At 48.0% G+C, this 20,298-nt stretch overlaps 1 protein-coding gene across 1 annotated transcript in view; it reads left to right on the forward strand.

Moving 5' to 3' along the window:
- The window catches only part of LOC134351111 (bone morphogenetic protein 1-like), a 273,809-nt gene that overhangs the window by 216,824 nt on the left and 36,687 nt on the right, over nucleotides 1-20,298 (forward strand). The window contains exons 9-11 of the mRNA XM_063057200.1: nucleotides 13,202-13,317; nucleotides 16,725-16,827; nucleotides 17,720-17,836. Of these exons, the coding sequence (XP_062913270.1) occupies nucleotides 13,202-13,317; nucleotides 16,725-16,827; nucleotides 17,720-17,836 (336 nt within the window). The remainder of the gene's footprint in view (nucleotides 1-13,201; nucleotides 13,318-16,724; nucleotides 16,828-17,719; nucleotides 17,837-20,298) is intronic.

Here is a 20,298-nt window from a genome sequence, read left to right on the forward strand (position 1 = left end):
ACTGCCCCCGCCTGAGTGGTCAGCCCATCCCGGCAACCCCAGTGTCCACCACAAAGTCCAAACTTGCTGGTGGTGGTCAACGCTGCCACTTGGTGGACTGTGGGGCTTCTGGAACCCACCCAGGGGAGGCACTGTTTGGTGAGGCAAGAGACAGGGCCCCCGGAGTGCCACCTTCTTCCTTCGGCCTCTCTGGGTCTGTGGTAGCCAAGGGCCTGGTGCAGCCTTCCGCCGCTCAGGCAACCACACCTGATGTACCACATCAGAGGTGCAGTCGAACACCTCTCCTGGCCCCTTCCAGTGGCTTCCCAGTTTGGGGGATAGTCTCTTCTCCCTAGAGGGGCAGCAGACCCATACTGGGGCCCCCTCCATGTTACGCTATATTGGCGCCCTAGCCAGGTGGCCCAGCCCCTTTTGGGACGTGCAAGCATCACAGCAGTGCACGAGCAGCTCCACGCCCAGCCTGTACACAGGCTCGTAGAGGTGATTGCGCAGTTTTCCCAAAGGCTTTGCAACCTTGAAATGGCCGGTCCCCACCAGCCCGAGCACCGACCACTGCACCATGGCGTGGAGCCCCCAGGGGACCACCAGTTTCAGGAGATGTCTGTCGCTGTCAGAAAACTGCCACTGCCGGAACAGCAACCTGTCGTGCGGCTCCACCATTCCCCACGGTGAGTATAGGGCTCCGGTCTCTGTATTGAGGGAGGAAACCTCTGCCCAGTCCGGCCGCTGTCCCACGCTCACCCGGGCCAGCACGGGATCGCTCACCTCCTGGTCAATGGTGGAGAGGTACGGGATCACTCACCGGCTTGTCAGTGGTGGAGAGGCAAACCTGCTGGTCTATGGTGAGAGGTACGGGATCACTCACCGGCTGGTCAGTGGTGGAGAGGCACAGAATTGCTCTCACCTGCTGATCTATGGTGAGAGGTACGGGATCACACACCTGCTGGTCAATGGTGGAGAGGCACGGGATCACTCACCGACTGGTCAGTGGTGGAGAGGTACAGGATCACTCACCTGCTGGTCAATGGTGGGGAGATCTACCTTGCCGCCAGCTGCCACCTGACGTGCCACCACGGCCGCTTACCCCTGGTTCCGCTGGGTTGCATTGGGCCTCTGCAGGCTGCGCTGCACTGCGGCGGGCCACTATGAGACGGGTGGTGGTTGTTGCTGTGGTCGCCTGGCCCCTCTTCCTGGAGCTGCCCTGCCGGAGAGCCAACAGCTTCAGCGCTGAGGTAGAGTGGTGCCCCGGAACATCCACACGGGGCAGCAAGCCCAGCCCAAGACCATGGGACTCCCAGGTGTCAGCGAGCCACACCTTGTGCTCCACTGTGCTTTTCCCCACTGCGATGCGCAGCCTTCTCTTCCCTCTCATCGTCGCCGGTGACCGTAGCCATCTGGACCGCTGTCGTTGTTCACCCAGGCGGGATGGCTGGCGCGTGTTGGGGAGGACACCAGGATGGACGATAGTGATGGTTGACTCCGTGTCCCCAACGCACGGCATCTGATGCCCTCCACCACGCGGTCCGCGTATAAGCCTCGTTCTGCACCCCAAGCAGCCCACCCGGAGGGGCGACAACAGAGGGATTCTGCTGGAGGTCTCGGGCGGTGCTGCCCGCTGGGCATTCCCCGATGGCTGTGCTGGGCTGTGGTGTGGTGTTGGTGTGGGGCAGCCCCAGACCACTTGGCCTGCCTTGCCCCACCGGTAGCAGAGATCGCTCCGAGGCACGCGGTGGGGCCAGCCTTGGGGACTAAAATTGCTTCTGCCCTCTCCGCCTCAGCCAGCGCTTCGTTTAGCGACAATGGTGATGTCAGGCGAACGTGCTGCGGAAGGCGCTCTGGTGTCAGCGCCTTTACGAGGGAGTGGAGAGCAAGCTCTTCCTGGGCTGTGGGAAGGAACCGGGTGTAGCCATGCCGAGCATGTGGTGGAGATCTGCTGCGAATGCCCCCGGACTTCCTCCCACACGGCACCGTCTGCTGCCCAGTTCTTCCCTCATCGCTTCCGTCAACAGCCTCTGCTCGAAACGCCACTCCATTGCTGCTACAAGGGCGCTGTAGTCATGCTGCTCATCCAGTGTTAGGTCGAGGAGGACCCACAGGGCTTCCCCCTCCAGCGCCAGAGCAAGGTGCACTGCTGTCTCGGTGGGGCTCTGCCCGTCGTGCCATGCGGTAAGTTTGACTTGTGCCAGGTACGGCTCCAAGCGGCTGGTACCGTTTGGGGAGCTACAGGGTGGACGTTGTGGCATGAATCGCTGAGGCCTGTTGGTCTTCCCCTTGCTCCGGCTGTGTCGGTGGAGCGGGCCACGGCTGCAGCACCTGGGCTTTCCCTGGTGTGGGCCACGAGGGAGGTGGGTGATGCGCTCCACTGTGTCCCCTGGGTTGGGGAGCCTGGGCGCGCTCGCCCAGTCACGGTTCCCTGGGAAGGTACGATGCATGGTTGCCTGGTCCTGCCTTCTTGAGCCCAGCCCAGGGGTGTGGAGGAAGCGTACTGCTCAGTCCCTCGACTTATTCCCTGGGTCTTAGGGTGCTCTGTCTGATATCGTAGCTCTTCCATCTCGCCGTCAATTTCGCATCCCACTCCTGACACCAATATGGCGAACATCGGTCCACGATGACAGATGACAAAAGCTCATTTAATTCAACAGCCGTTTTTATTACAAGAAAGCCCAAAAGCAGACCGGAGAGAGAGCCCACTGTCACATACCAGACGGGGAGGTGATTATCACACACCCCGGTTACAGTCAGGGTGACCCTCAAACACTCATGTGAATAACTGTATAACCCAAGCTGAAATGTAACAATAAATTCGTAAGGCTGGTGACGTTGTGGGGATGGAACTGGACTCTCTGACGGTGGTGTCTGAAAAGAGGATGCTGTCCAAGTTGCATGCCATCTTGGACAATGTCTGCCATCCACTACATAATGTACTGGTTGGGCACAGGAGTACATTCAGCCAGAGACTCATTCCACCGAGATGCAACACAGAGCGTCATAGGAAGTCATTCCTGCCTGTGGCCATCAAACTTTACAACTCCTCCCTTGGAGGGTCAGACACCCTGAGCCAATAGGCTGGTCCTGGACTTATTTCCTGGCATAATTTACATATTACTATTTAACTATTTATGGTTCTATTACTATTTATTATTTATGGTGCAACTGTAACGAAAACCAATTTCCCCCGGGATCAATAAAGTATGACTATGACTATGACTATAATAAATGAACTTTAAAATCCACACCATAATTCCAGGAAAGCATCTTAACACAAGAATAAGCACTGGTCATTAGGAATTCTGGGGCGGGCTGTCGACCACGACCACCCCCCCGCCCCCCCCCGAGTGCCACAGTACTTTGAACCTTGAATTTACTTTGATATGTCCTTGATGGTGCTGCTGGTTCGTTAGGCGGTTTTAACTACCCACTGTAAGGCAGGTTCTGGTTGAAGTTCGGTCGTAACGGGAAGGTGCTGTGCTCAAATCCAGACACAGTGCTGAGGAAAGGTCATTGCCCTGAAAAATTAGGTCTTTTTCTGTCGCTGCAGATGCAGCCTGACCTGCAGAGTATTCCCAGCCGTCTTTGTTTCCATATCATATGCAAATACCCCATTTCATTTCGCACCTGAGATGAAAATCTCTTCTGACCTCTGGTAAAGGGGCCAATATGAAGTGAGCTTGGGATTTTTAAATCCACTTCTCTGTCAGAAAGTCAACATATCACCAAGAATTCAGTGTTGCCAACGAACGACAGAGTGGCTTAGTGTCTCGGTGTTTATTGTAATAAGCTGCCGATGAACAAAATTGTGACACAGTGGTGTTACAGTGCCAGCAACCCCGGTTCAAGTCCCAGTGCTGAGTATAAACGGTTTGTATGTGCTCTCTGTGACCGCGCGGGTTCCCTCCAAGTGCCCTACGTTCCAAAGATGCACGAATTAGTAGGTTAATAGGATCATGGGTATAACTGGGCCGCACACGGCCGTTGGGCCAGAGGAGCCTGTTACCACACTGAATCTCTAAGTAAGTAAATATAAATACAAAAAAAAAGAGCAGCATTCTGCATGATGGAAACACCAGAGACTGCAGGTGCTGAATCCATAACTGAGCCTACAAGATCCTGGAGGAACCAGGAGGTCAGTCAGCATCTATGGAGGAAAGTGGACAGTTGACATTTTGGGTAAAATTCAACCCACCCATATGGATCAGCGCTGGGCCTTTGACTTGTGCAGGTGACTCTAATAAAGATATGGTTTGCTGGTGACACTGGATAGGTAGGTAGCTCAACTTTGTAGAGGACATAAGTTCAAAGTAAATTTATTATCGAAGTACATTTATGTCACCTGAGGTTTGTTTTCTTGTGGGCATACTCAATAAATCCAAGAACCATAATGGAATCAATGAAATATCGTCCCCAACAGGATGGACAAACAATCCATGTGCAAAAGACAACAAACTGTGCAAATATAAAAGAAATAAATAAAAAATAAAAATAAATAAGCAATAAATATCATGAAAATGAGATGAAGAGTCCTTGAAAGAGAGTACATAGGTTGTAGGAACAATTCAGTAATGCCTTGAATTCTGGTTTACGACGGCACTAACAAAGATGTGTGACAGCTTACTGGTAAATCATAACGCAAGAAATTCGACTAGAAACATTACTTTCATGAAGCAAATTGTGGTGAACGATTGCTGAAGACAGTGAAGGCTGGTCAGAGGGATGAGCTATGCTGTGGCATTGTGAGGCACAACGTGTTTGGGCCGCTGGAGTTGTTGGTATCACTGCTAGAGATGGAGTGAGCATTTTGGGGGAGAGTCAACGAGGAAGAGTTTTGATGTCCGTGCACCTAGCCTGGCTGTGAGGTCAATCTCTCCAAGCACCGAGCCAATTGGTGAGATCAAGAGGGGCTTCAGGTTTGGTGGCCCAGGCGTGGCACTACTTGGTGATTGAACAATTTAAACATCGGTGCAGATAGTTTGGAAGCCCGAGTGTTGGGTTCGGAGATGAGGGTTGGGCTGATTTAGCTCGCGAATGTTCATTCCTTTCTCTGTGGCACTGAGACTATGAACTGATCTGTCTGCTGTGTGTTTCTGCCCTGCTAGTGTGAAAACTGGGGACCAAGGCTTGGCTTGGGCCTACACCGACTGCTCCAGGAACGGATCTGGAACTCAGTCTGGTTGGGGATGTTGCTGGCTTGCTTCTATTGTTTGCACCATGTGTGTGTTTTATCCTCTCTCTCTGTGCAGAGTTTTTAAAAATTTATTTTTGACTGGGTTATTTGAGTTTCTTTCTTTGTAACTACCTATAAACTTCAAGGTAAGTAATTTATCCATTCTTTGGTAATAAATGTGCTTTGAATCTCTAATCTTTGAATCTTGATGGGGTGAGTGAAGTTGTCCCCACTCATTCAAGAGCCTGATGGTTGGGGGTAATACATAGGCATACAAAGAATAGATTAGGTCAATAGACAAGTAGGGCAATGAGTGTTTTGTGGAAGAATTGATAAAGAATATATTATTGTCGCTCTTACCAAGATGCAGCTTTGTTTGGACGCCATCCAGACAGATCTTTGCATTCAAAACTTATCTTGTGTATATCAAAACATACAGTATAATGCACTGAGGCTGGTTGACGTGATAGACCTGGCTGTGATAACAGCTTCCTACAATGTGAAATTGCCCTTTTTTGAATTAAAACTATTAACCCTAAGACCATAAGGCATAAGGGCAGAATTTGACCTGTTGGCCCATTGAGTCTGATCTACTATTCGATCATGGCGGATACTGTATATCAACGTAGGATAAAAACAAAACATTAACAGAATGCAGAATATAGTGTAATGGTTGGAGAGGAAATGCAGTGCAGGTAGCTAATAAAGGTTAAAGACCATAATGGGGTAGATTGGGAGATCAGAAGTTCTTTGTCATACAAGAGGTCTGTTCAAGAGTCTTCTAAGCTCAAAATAGAAGCTGTCCTTGAGTTTGGTGGTTGTCCGTGGGAGGGGAGGAAGTGAGGGCTTTGAGCTTCTGATGTTCCCGCCATTCATTTTTTGAGTTTTCTTCTTTTGTGGATGACTGTGAAGAGTAAGAATTTCAGGTTGTATACTGTCTACATTCTCCGATATTAAATTGAAACATTAGAACCATTTCTGCCTGATGGAAGAGTGGGGAAGAGGGAATGTCCAGGCTGAGTGGGGTCATTATGCTGGCTACATTCACGAGGGAGCAGGAGGTGTACATAGGGTCATTGGAGGTGAGGCTGGGTTTCTTGATAGACCTGCCTACTTTCACAGCTCTCTGCAATGTGAAATTACCCATTTTTGGAGTCAAAAATTGTAACCATAAGACACAGGATTAGAATCAGGCCATTCAGCCCATCGAATCTGTTCTGCTATTTGATCATGGCTGACTTATTTTCTCTGACAAACCCATTCTCCTGCCTTCTCCCTGTAACATTAGACCCCGTTGCTAATCAAGAACCTATCGTCCTCCACCTTAAATATACCCAGTGACTTGGCCTCCATAACCACCTCTGGCAATGAATTCCACAGATTCACCACCCTCTGGCTAAAGAAATTCTTCCTCATCTCTGCTCTAAAGGGACGTCCTTGTATTCTGAGGCTGTGCCCTCTGGAGCGATCATCATCATCGTCATCTTCATCATCAGGTGCCATGCCCAGTTTGAACTTTGACTGCCATGGCCCACGCACTCCTATTTCGGGTCAAGTGGATCAATTCATTGGTATTCATTTCCAGTTCTCTGGCTGCTGTCTCCATCATCATTTGTCTTTGTCTTCCTCTTGCTTTCTTCCCTTCAATCTTTCCCAAAGTTACCATGCATTCTAACTCTTCTTTCCTAATCACATGTCCAGTGAAGTTATGTTGCATTTTCATGATCTCATACATTATTTCTCTTTTTGTGCTTGCTCTGTTCATGACATCCTCGTTAGATATTCGTTTTGTCCATGATATTCTTTGCATCCTCCTTAAAAACCACATCTCTGCTGCTACAATTCGTTTCCTCATGTTACTAGATATTGTCCAACATTCTGAGCCATATAACATAACTGGATAAACGTAACATTCCAGTACTCTGAGGTGGGTTGTCATGCCTAGTTTAGTGTTGGTCAGTATACTCTTCATTCTCATAAAGCTGTCTTTTGCCATCCCTATTCTTCTTTTGATGTCCATGTCACACCTGCCATCTGATGTCACCCAGCTTCCTAAGTAGCAAAAGTTCTGTTCTTGTTTTATGGAGCTATACTGCCCCACTATTAGAAATATTCTCTGCATGTTCACATTATCTGGGCCTTTCAATATTCAGTAGGTTAAGGAAGTTTGCTATCTGAGGAGTAAGAAACCACAGCATTCTGAGATGCAGAGAGTTTTGGAAGAGATTTGGTTCGCAGTTTGCAGGTGCTGCGTATCATTAGGAAAGCTGACAGACTGTTGCCATTTGTTGCTCAGGGAATTGGACTCGATGGTTTGGAGGAAGTTGCATAGGCCACTGGTGAGGTCACATCTGAGATACTAGACACACTAATGACTTTTCTTATTTAAGGAACTCTGTCACTGAAGTTCAGAGAAGATTTCCTAGATTAATTTATGGAACTGTGGGGGGGTTATGAAACATAGAAAATAGAACAGTACAACACAGTACAGGCCCTTCAGCCCACGATGTTGTGCTGACTCTATAATGAGGTGATCAGAACTGATCACAATATTCCAGGTGTGGTCTCACCAAGGTTTTATAGAATTGCAACTTTTCCTCATGACTCTTAAACTCAACCCCTGACTAATGAAGGCCAACACACCATATGCCTTCTTAACCAGTCTATCAACTTCACACACAAGATGCTGGAGAAACTCAGCAGGACAGGCAGCATCTATTGTTCATGTTCAGGCCGAGACCCTTCAGCAGGACTTCTGTCAACTTGCGTTCTCCTATTCTGAACTCTCTGCATGTCAACTCTGTCTAGACCTTTCAATATCCAAAAGGTTTCATTGAGATCGTCCCTCATTCTTCTAAACTCCAGTGAGTACAGGCCCACAGCCATCAAACGCTCCACATATGTTAACCCTTTCATTCCTGGGATTATTCTCGTGAACCTCCTCTGGATCCTCTCCATTGCCAGCACGCCTTTTCTTAGATAAGGAACCCAAAACTGTCTGCAAGTCTCCAAATACAGACTGACCAATCCTTTAACAGCAACAGCATTGTACAGATCGGACGTGATGAACATAAATTTTCATAAATCAACATCAATTAGACGTAACTTTCCAACCTTGACCCACCTCAGTGCTGACCTCCACCCAAAGGCCCACTCTACCAGACCCTTTGCACCCACTGATCCCAGTGACTCTTGCTGTGTGCCTAAAGCAGTGTGCATCCCGTGCATTGTAGTGTCACTCCCAACAAGATTCAGCCATCTGGGAAGGAGAAAACTTACCAATTAAAAAAATATTTGATACATTTCTCACATTTTTTTGTTTCTATTGAAGATTTTGTACATTTTTCTCTCTCCATTAAACATATCAGAACTCCTGCCACGAACTGTGACAGTACAAATTCCCGAAACAGAATCATGATTTTGATCTATTATGTATGGTTTTGCTTACTCGATACCGCGCTAAATCCCCACGTTATATTCCTCAGTGCACAGGACTGGAGTCCGGAATTCTGAATCCCGGCAGCTGTGCCTGTTTTCCCAGATGTTATCCAGATTTCTCATTCAGTACGCTGGGCAGATTCTGTCGGATGTCAGAAATTTGGCCGTTGCTTCCTCCTCCAGAGAGAGCAGAACTCCATGGAAACGACACTCAGAACACTTACACCACTGGTTTTAATTTATTCAGTCTCCTTTCGCCGGTCCATTGCATGCACAGGCTCAGAGTATTGTTTTCTTAGGTTCAATAATACCCACCAACACTTGGCTCTGTCGACGGTACTTGTGGCAACGGCGCTCGGGTCACTGTAACTTTCTGCATTTGTCCAAGTCCACGTTAAAGGGAAGGCCCTTAAAGGAGAGGATTCCTCTGGCAATATGCACTCAGTGGCCACTTTATTAGGTACACCTGTACACCTGCTCGTTAATGCCTGCTTAGCCCCTCACCCTGATCAGGGTCATGTGAAGCCATGGGAGCTGGTGGTGTATGGTCGTATGAGCAGTTTTGTAAAGACACTGCCCAGAAGAAGGCAATGGCAAACCACTTCTGTAGAAAAATTTGCCAAGAACAATCATGGTCAAAGACCATAATCGTGCATATCATACAACATGCACATAATGATGACGATGAATATTATGAGAACTCACTTGTACATGGAGGTGTCCATTACAAGGCCATTTTTAACCCAGGAGCAGCCAGTATCCCCAAAATGGTGAAAATATAATGGTGGTAAAATGGATTGAAAATGCTTGCAATAAACCATTCAAGCAAAGGTTACTCTAGTGTAAACTGTGTTCCTTCGATTCTTGTGCACACAGTTTTAGTGAAGACATTCTTTAGGTTCTTCAGGCTGAATAACATTTGATTGTAATCGACATCCTCTGAAGTCCACTCTAACTTATGCATTTGGATAATGTCTGTAGGAGATGTACATATAGTCAATTTAAATATGATGTTTAAGTTTCTTGTGCAAAGTATAGTAAGTGTTATCTCGTCTGAGCAGTGGAAAACTGGTCAGTGGGAGACCAGTAGGAGAGGAGCTACCCATAAAAACATTTTACAGTCAAAAGTTCAAAGTAAATTCAAAGTTCAAAATAAAATTATTATCAAAGTGCAAATATATTACCAAAACAACACACATCAAAGTTGCTGGTGAACGCAGTAAACCAGGCAGCATCTCTAGGAAGAGGTGCAGTCGACGTTTCAGGCCGAGACCCTTCGTCAGGACTAACTGAAGGAAGAGTGTGTAAGAGATTTGAAAGTTGGAGGGGGAGGGGGAGATCCAAAATGATAGAAGACAGGAGGGGGAGGGATGGAGCCAAGAGCTGGACAGGTGATTGGCAAAAGGGATACGAGAGGATCATGGGACAGGAGATCCGGGAAGAAAGACAAGGCAGGGGGAACCCAGAGGATGGGCGAGGGGTATAGTCAGAGGGACAGAGGGAGAAAAAGGAGAGTGAGGGAAAGAATGTGTGTATAAAAATAAGTAACAGATGGGGTATGAGGGGGAGGTGGGGCATTAGCGGAAGTTAGAGAAGTCGATGTTCATGCCATCAGGTTGGAGGCTACCCAGACGGAATATAAGGCGTTGTTCCTCCAACATCTTCATCTTTACAGTAGAGGAGGCCGTGGATAGACATGTCAGAATGGGAATGGGATGTGGAATTAAAATGTGTGGCCACTGGGAGATCCTGCTTTCTCTAGCGGACAGAGCGTAGGTGTTCAGCAAAGCGGTCTCCCAGTCTGCGTCGGGTCTCGCCAATATATAAAAGGCCACATCGGGAGCACCGGACGCAGTACATCACCCCAGTCGACTCACAGGTGAAGTGTTGCCTCACCTGGAAGGACTGTTTGGGGCCCTGAATGGTGGTAAGGGAGGAAGTGTAAGGGCATGTGTAGCAATTGTTCCGCTTACACGGATAAGTGCCAGGAGGGAGATCAGTGGGGAGGGATCGGGGGGATGAATGACAAGGGAGTCGCGTAGGGAGCGATCCCTGCGGAATGCAGGGGGGTGGGGGGGAAAGATGTGCTTAGAGGTGGGATCCCGTTGGAGGTGGCGGAAGTTACGGAGAATAATATGTTGGACCCGGAGGCTGGTGGGGTGGTAGGTGAGGACCAGGGGAACCCTATTCCTAGTGGGGTGGTGGGAGGATGGAGTGAGAACAGATGTACGTGAAATGGGGGAGATGCATTTAAGAGCAGAGTTGATAGTGGAGGAAGGGAAGCCCCTTTCTTTAGAAAAGGAAGACACCTCCCTCGTCCTAGAATGAAAAGCCTCATCCTGAGAGCAGATGCGGCGGAGACGGAGGAATTGCGAGAAGGGGATGGAGTTTTTGCAAGAGACAGGGTGAGAAGAGGAATAGTCCAGATAGCTGTGAGAGTCAGTTGGGTTATAGTAGACATCAGTGGATAAGCTGTCTCCAGAGACAGAGACAGAAAGATCCAGAAAGGGGAGGGAGGTATCGGAAATGGACCAGGTAAACTTGAGGGCAGTGGAACAATCTATGTTCCGTGCCTATTCTGGTATCTGTCCCCCACTTTTCCTTCGCTACATCGACGACTGCATTGGCGCTGCTTCCTGCACGCATGCAGAGCGCGTTGATTTTATTAACTTTGCCTCCAACTTTCACCCTGCCCTCAAGTTTACCTGGTCCATTTCCGACACCTCCCTCCCCTTTCTAGATCTTTCTGTCTCTGTCTCTGGAGACAGCTTATCCACTGATGTCTACTATAAGCCTACTGACTCTCACAGCTATCTGGACTATTCCTCTTCTCACCCTGTCTCTTGCAAAAACGCCATCCCCTTCTCGCAATTCCTCCGTCTCCGCCGCATCTGCTCTCAGGATGAGGCTTTTCATTCTAGGACGAGGGAGATGTCTTCCTTTTTTAAAGAAAGGGGCTTCCCTTCCTCCACTATCAACTCTGCTCTTAAACGCATCCCCCCCATTTCACGTACATCTGCTCTCACTCCATCCTCCCGCCAACCCACTAGGAATAGGGTTCCCCTGGTCCTCACCTACCACCCCACCAGCCACCGGGTCCAACATATTATTCTCCGTAACTTCTGCCACCTCCAACGGGATCCCACCACTAAGCACATCTTTCCCTCCCCCCCTCTCTCTGCATTCCGCAGGGATTGCTCCCTACGCGACTCCCTTGTCCATTCATCCCCCCGATCCCTCCCCACTGATCTCCCTCCTGGCACTTATCCGTGTAAGCAGAACAAATGCTACACATGCCCTTACACTTCCTCCCTTACCACCATTCAGGGCCCCAAACAGTCCTTCCAGGTGAGGCAACACTTCACCTGTGAGTCGGCTGGGGTGATAGACTGTGTCCGGTGCTCCCGATGTGGCCTTTTATATATTGGCGAGACCCGACGCAGACTGGGAGACCACTTTGCTGAACATCTACGCTCTGTCCGCCAGAGAAAGCAGGATCTCCCAGTGGCCACACATTTCAATTCCATATCCCATTCCCATTCTGACATGTCTATCCACGGCCTCCTCTACTGTAAAGATGAAGCCACACTCAGGTTGGAGGAACAACACCTTATATTCCATCTGGGTAGCCTCCAACCTGATGGCATGAACATTGACTTCTCTAACTTCCGCTAATGCCCCACCTCCCCCTCGTACCCCATCTGTTACTTATTTTTATACACACATTCTTTCTCTCACTCTCCTTTTTCTCCCTCTGTCCCTCTGAATATACCCCTTGCCCATCCTCTGGGTCCCCCCCACCCCTCCTTGTCTTTCTTCCCGGACCTCCTGTCCCATGATTCTCTCATATCCCCTTTGCCAATCACCTGTCCAGCTCTTGGCTCCATCCCTCCCCCTCCTGTCTTCTCCTATCATTTTGGATCTCCCCCTCCCCCTCCAACTTTCAAATCCCTTACACACTCTTCCTTCAGTTAGTCCTGACGAAGGGTCTCGGCCTGAAACGTCGACTGCACCTCTTCCTACAGATGCTGCCTGGCCTGCTGCGTTCACCAGAAACTTTTATGTGTGTTGCTTGAATTTCCAGCATCTGCAGAATTCCTGTTGTTTGCATATATTACCAAAATCTCATTTTCTTGCAGGCATTCACAGTAGAACGAAGAAATACAATAGAACCAATGAAAACCTTCGCACAAAGTCAAAGAAACAAACAATGTGCAAAGAACACAAACTGCACAAATACAAACAAACAAACAAACAATACTGAAAACAAGAGTTGTAAAGTCCTTGAAACTATATCCCTGGGTTGTGGAATCAGTTCAGAGTTCAGGTTATCCAGGCTGATACAGGAGCCTGATTATTTAAGGGTAATAACTGTTCCTGAAGCCAGTGGTGTGGGATCTAAGGTTCCTGTACTTCTTCCTCAATGGTAATAGCGAGAAGAGAGTATGGCCTGGATGATGATCCATCAATCATTCTGCCATTACGTGGAAGACATTCCTGCTTGGACCTGGTGTTCCCTTATTGTAATGACATAGTCTGACAGAAAGGATGTTTGTTCCAAACTAAGGAATGATAGAAGGATCTTCTGTTGTATTCCAACAGCTTGTGGAGATACCCTTCAGGACTCGATGGGAAACTTTTCTTCTCCTGGTTTTCCGAATGGGTATTCATCTTTTACGCACTGTGTGTGGAGAATATCAGTCACTCCTGGAGAGAAGGTAAGAGTCTTCAGTCTTTGCTTTGGTGACCAATGGACAGCCTCATGGGGCTACAGTAACCCCCCAAAACCCCAGGCTAGGAGCTTTGGAAACTTGGAACCTACAATGGTTAGTGCAATCACTTTACAATGCCAGCATAACTGATCAGCTTTTGAGTCCCGACGCAGTCTATATGGAGATTTTAAGTTCTCCCCGTGGCCACAAGGGTTTCCTCCAGGTGCTCCAGTTTCCCCCTACATTCCAAAGACTTACAGTACTGAGCAAAAGTCTTAGACTGTGTTTTGAAATTTGCTTATTTTTTGCAGCAGTACACTGCAATACATAAAATTACAGTACTGAGCAAAAGTCTTAGGCACCCTAGCTATATACTGTATATGTTCCTAAGACTTTTGCACGGTAATGTATGGGTTTGGATTAGTGAGTTGTGGGCGTGCTATGCTGGTGCCAGAAGAGTGGTGACACTTGCTGCCACACCTTTGGACTGTGTTTGGAGAAGCAAAGCAAAAATTTGTAACATCGGAACAGTAAGCTGCTGGTCTCCACTCTAGGTTAGCAGGAGCGGTTTCTCACTCCCTTGCTGCTGAGAGAGAGCCTCTCTGAGATACCAAAGTGCTGGTGTATGCATTGAAATGTCTAATGGGCTCTAGATCAAGGTCTCTTTGGGGGCTTTTGCTATTGCTTGTGTGTTGCGGGTGGGATGGAGGATCAGTGCATCAGCTGGGGGAGTGGAAGGGTTAATGCTAGCTCTTCCTTCAGTTAGTCCTGACGAAGGGTCTCGGCCCGAAACGTCAACGGTACCTCTTCCTAGAGATGCAGCCTGGCCTGCTGCGTTCACCAGCAACTTTGATGTGTGTTGCTTGAATTTCCAGCGTCTGCAGAATTCCTCGTGTGTAGGGTTAATGCCTGTGCTGCTTCTTGTGTGCGGGAGGGGGGGGGGCTTTGGGGTTCTGATGTTACTATCATTCATTCTTTGGGATTTTGTGTTTCTTGGATGCCTGTGAAGAGTAAGAATTTAAGGTTGTATATTGTACACATTAGATTAGATTACGAGGACACTCAGTCCTCGTTTATTGTCATTTAGAAATGCATGCATTAAAAAATGATACAATGTTCCTCCAGAATGATACCACAAGAAACACAGGACGAACCAAGACTAAAACTGACAAAACCATATAATTATAACATATAGTTACAACAGTGCAAAGCAATACCATAATTTGATAAAGAGCAGAGCATGGGCACAGTAAAAAAAAAGTCTCAAAGTCCCGATAGACTCATCATCTCACACAGGCGGCGGAAGGGAGAAACTCCCTGCCATGAACCTACAAGCGCCGCCAACTTGCCGATGCAGTACTATTGGAAGCATCCGACCGCAGCTGACTCTGAGTCCGTCCAAAAACTTCGAGCCTCCAACCAGTCGCTCCGACACAGCCTCTCCGAGCACCATCCTCTGCCGAGCGCTTCGACCCCGCCCCGGCCGCCGAGCAACAAGCAAAGCCGAGGACTCGGGGCCTTCCCCTCCGGAGATTCTGGACCACACAGTAGCAGCGGCAGCAAAGCGGGCATTTCAGAAGTTTCACCAGATGTTCCTCCGTGCTCTCACGTCTGCCTCCATCAAATCAGGATTGTGTATGGCACCCTACTTGACAAGTAACAGACACCATCACCACCGGAGTGGCCGCTGCGAGCTGCGTCACGCTGCCATCTTCTCCTTCCTTGGATATTAAATCAAACCATTTGAAATGTTTGATGCAAAGGATGCATTTCACACTATGTTTCGACAAACAAATCAAAGGAGATAAAAGCTAATCTTTAAAAAGCTATCACAGACACTAGATCAGCAACTGCAAAAATGACTCCAATATCTCTCTCCTCATATCACTCACACAGTCCGTTCCTCTACACTTGAGTCAAAGTTAACCTCTTACTCATTTGTGCAATGGCTTTGAGTCTCTTTGGGAAATTGAGGTTAAGTGTTTTCCCACTCCCCCTGTGAAAATCCACCTCAGTGAGTCATGCGTGGTTTTCTCCTGAGATGGGATTGGGAGAGCACAGTCATTCATGAAATCATCTGCGGGAAACTTTCCTCCATACTTTCTGGCTCATTCCACAATCTGCGGGGTAAAGGCTGCTGACGAAGATGGAAGAAATGCAGATTAGTGCGTGTAAAGGGAAACCACGTCGTTGCCTTACTCCTGGAATCTTGACCCTGCCACTGACCTGACTGTTACTCTGACTGCTCACTGCGTCATGAAGGATCTCCCTAACTAATCTACAATGTGATATGATTGGGTACCTGGGGCAGGACAAATTCAAGTTCAAAGCAACACACACAAAATGGTGAGGAACTTGGCAGGTTATGCAGTATCTATGGAAATGAATAAACAGTTGAAGTTTTGGGCCAAGACCTTTCTTCAGAGTAGGAAAGGAAGGGGGAAGATGCCAGAATAAAAAGGTGGGGGCAGGGGAAGGAGGATAGCTAGAAAGTGATAGATGAAGCCAGGTGGGTGGGAAAGGTCAAGGGCTGGAGAGGAAGGAATCTGATAGGAGAGGAGAGTGGACCTTAGGAGAAAGGGAAGGGGGCAGGAACTCAGGGGAGGTGATAGGTAGGTGAGAAGAGGCAAGAGGCCAGAGTAGGGAACAGAAGATGTGGTGGGGGGGGGATTTTTTAAACTGGAAGGAGAGATTGATATTCATGCTATCAGGTTGGAGGCTACCCAGACGGGATATAAGGATTTCCTCCTGTACCCTGAGGTTGGCCACATTTTGGCACAAGAGGAGGCCATGGGCCAACATGTTGGAACGGGAATGGAAATCGGGAAAAAACCTCTCCTATCAGATGCTGGAAATCCGAGCAACGTACGCAAAGTGTTGGAGGAACTCAGCAGGCCAGGCAGCATCTATGGAAAAAAGTACAGTCGATCTTTCAGGCTGAAATCTTTCGGCACTCAGTCCTGCCAAAGGGATTTGGCCTGAAACATCAACTGTACTCTTTTCCATAGACGCTGTCTGGCTTGCTGAGTTCCTCCAGCATTTTGCATGTGTTTCTCCTATCAGATTCCTTCCTCTCCAGCCCTTTACCTTTCCCACCCATCTGACTTCACCTATCACCTTCTAGCCATCCTCTTTATCCTCCTGCCCCACATTTTTCACTCTGGTGTCTTTCCCCCTCCTTTCCAGTCCTGTTGAACTGTCTCAGCCTGAAACGTCGACTGTTTATTCGTTTCCTTAGATGCTGCTTGACGTGCTGAGTTCATCCAGCATTTTGTGTGCGTTGCTTTGGATTTCCAGCACCTGCAGAACCTCCAGTGTTTATCATTGTTCAAGTTCAAGTTTATTGTCATTTATCCGTACACATGTGTTCCACCTTGGTGTCACTAGCATCTCGACTCTTTATCCTCTTTCAGATTATTTTAAATTTCACTGCCATGGACACATTCAGGAGCCGCCTGTGCTGGTATGATTACGTGGAAGTACGGGACGGATACTGGAGGAAAGCCCCACTGCGTGGTATGAAAGCATAAACTCTTGACTTGGACCGTAAGGCAGAGGAGCAGAATTAGGCCATTCAGCCTGTTGAGTCTGCTGTGCCATTCCATCATCCCTCTCAACCCCATTCTCCTGCCTTCTCCCCAGTAACCTTTGACGCCCTGACTAATCAAGAACCTATCAACATGCGCTTTAAGTATACTCAATGACTTGGCCTCCACAGCCGTCTGTGGCAACGAATTCCACAGATTCACCGCTATCTGGCCACAGAAATTCTTCCTCATCTCTGTCCTAAAGGAATATCCTTCTATTCTGGAGCTGCCTCCAGACTCTCCCAGTTCTATTCCCTCTGGTACTAGACCCCTCCACTACTGGAACCACCCTCTCCACGTCCACTCTATCTAGGCCTTCCAATATTTGGTGGGTTTCAATGAGATCACCATTATTTTAAATACCAGAATGTACAGGCCATCAAAAGCTTCTCCTATCTTAACCCTTACATTCCCGCCATCGTTCTCGTGAACTTCCTCTCGATGTTCTCCAACGTCAGCACATCCTTTCTTAGATAAGGGCTCACCATATTCCAGATGTGGTCGAAACAATGCCTTAGAAAGCCTCAGCTTTCTAACACTGCATCTAATTGCATGTTTCAATGTACATTTATAAATAAATCTCAATCTGACAAACGGTGACAGATCCAACACCAGTCCCTGTGGTGCACCACTGGTCACGTTTCTGGATACTATGGAAGTGAAGTGATATGGGAAAGGTGTGGGGAAATTGCACTGAGGGTGGAGGTCAGCTGTGATCCAGATGAAGAGTAGAGCAGGGTCAGGCTCATTTCCCTTTATGTTTGCGCATTCACTGTCTACTCTCTGGTTAACTTTGTCTCCAATCTGCTTTACTTTTCCAGGCAGGTTCTGCGGTGATAAGATTCCACCGTCTCTCATCTCGACCGACAGCCGACTATGGATTGAATTCCGAAGCAGCAGTACTTGGGTCGGCAAAGGGTTCTCAGCTGTCTATGAAGGTAATTGCAGTAAAGATGGTATTTCAGTTCACGATGTTGTTTTAAAATCATGCATCAAGGAGGTTCCTGGGCCTGTACTCACTGAAATTTAAAAGAATGAGAAATGGCAGGGTTTTATTGAAATCTGCCAAATATTGGAAGGCCTAGATCAGGAATTCCCAACCTAGGGTCCTCAGGGGAAGGAGCTACAACAGCCTTAGGTCCCACACCACCAGGTTCAGGAACAATTATTACCCCTCAACCATCAGGTCCCACACCACCAGGTTCAGGAACAATTATTACCCCTCAAGCATCAGGTCCCACACCACCGGGTTCAGGAACAATTATTACCCCTCAACCATCAGGTCCCACACCACCAGGTTCAGGAACAGTTATTACCCCTCAACCATCAGGTCCCACAGCACCAGGTTCAGGAACAGTTATTACCCCTCAACCATCAGGTCCCACACCACCAGGTTCAGGAACAGTTATTACCCCTCAACCATCAGGTCCCATACCACCAGGTTCAGGAACAGTTATTACCCCTCAACCATCAGGTCCCACACCACCAGGTTCAGGAACAGTTATTACCCCTCAACCATCAGGTCCCACACCACCAGGTTCAGGAACAGTTATTACCCCTCAAACATCAGGCTGGATAATCCACCAGAGTAGATAACTTCACTCACCTCAATAATGAACTTCTTCCACAACCTATAGACCCTCTTTCAAGGGCTCTACAACTTATGTTCTCAGTATTATATACACATTTTTTATTTGCTCAGTTTGTTGTCTTTTGCATATTGGTTGTTTGTCAGTCTTTGTTTGTGTGTTGTTTCCCATTGATTCTGTTGTATTTCTTTGTTCTACTGTGAATGCCTGTAAGAATATGAATCTCAGGGTAGAATATGGTGACATGTACGTACTTTGATTATAAATTACTTTGAACCTTAAACTTTGAACCCCCCCTCCCCCCCCCCGGCCTGCATTGAGTGTTCCTGCTGATTCCAGGAACAGAACATACTCCAGCCGCTGCCTTAGTTCCACTGTGCTGGTTATCGGAAAAGGGCGTGGGCTCCTGCAGGGTACTCCCCACCCGAGACCAGATGTCGGTTGTGAAGTCACAGCTGGACAGGGATTCGCAGAATCCTCCGAATTCCCAGGCTACTCCTGTTGATGAAGCAAAAACAAGGGAAGTGACAGAGAGACCTCAGAGGAGTCACTAGAGTCTTAAAGGCAGAATAACTGGTGAGCACCTGTCAAAGTTCAAAAAAAGGTCAAATTTATTATTGAAGTATGTATATGTTAATACCAGAGGGCATAATTTTAATGTGATTGGAGGAAGGTATAAGGAGGTTATCAGAGGTAGGTTTTTTACACAGAGAGAGCTGGGTGCATTGAAGGGGCTGCCAAGGGTGGTGGTGGAGTCAGACACATGAAGGACTTTTATGAGATAGGCACATGGGTGAAGGAAGGCTGGAGGTTTATGTGGGAAGGAAACATTAGAATGATCTGAGAGCACATACATAGAACATAACAGCACAGCACAGGCCCTTCGGCCCGCAATGTTGTGCCGACCATTTAACCCACTCTGAGCGTTAAGTTAAAAGCTTGGCACAACATTGTGTGCTCAGTGCTGAGTGTTCCATGTTACCATATACTCAGAATCAGAATGAGGTTTAATACCACTGACAAATGCCATGAAATCTGTTGTTTTGCGGCAGCAGTGCAGAGCAATGCATAACAATTCTGTAAATTCCAATGAGTGATATAGATATATAAATTGGGTGTCAGGGTGGAGATATGTCTCTACCAAAGGAAGTGTAGGGCACTCCTTCCCTCCGCTAGCCTGCAGGTCACCCTTGGACAAGGTGTAGTATCTGCTTAGCCCCCGATCAGGGTCACCGGAAGCCGTGGGAGAAGGTGGTGGATGGTCGTACGAGCAGCTGGGGCATATCACAAGTCCTGGTTATGTGACCACTGACGCCAGGCAGACAATCACTGTAGAGTATGGGTAACGGCTGGGGTCACCAGTCTTGTAAAGACACTGCCCAGAAGAAGGCAATGACAAACCATTTCTGTAGAAACTTCTGCCAAGAGCAGTCATGGTCATGGAAAGACCATAATGCCCACATCATACCACATGGCGCGTAATGATGATGATGATGATGTCTAAGCAGGCAGATAGCATTTCTATTAGAGTGCACCGTATGTCTACACATACTTTGTCTAGTACACGTCAATGATGGTGATCTAGTCAGAACATAAAAGAGTCATGGACACAGCCTGGTACAGCTCTACACAACATTCAGCATATCGACAAGGATCACTACCACAAGAAAGCAGCATCCATCATCAAGTGCCCCACCACCATCAGGCCATGCTCTCTTCTCACTACTACCATCAGTCAGAAGGTACAGGAGCCTTAGGTCCCACACCTCCAGGTTCAGGAGCAGTTATTACCCCTCAACCATCAGGTCCCA

This window comes from Mobula hypostoma, chromosome 8, assembly GCF_963921235.1.
Source record: "Mobula hypostoma chromosome 8, sMobHyp1.1, whole genome shotgun sequence".
In the NCBI taxonomy this organism is placed as follows: domain Eukaryota; kingdom Metazoa; phylum Chordata; class Chondrichthyes; order Myliobatiformes; family Myliobatidae; genus Mobula; species Mobula hypostoma.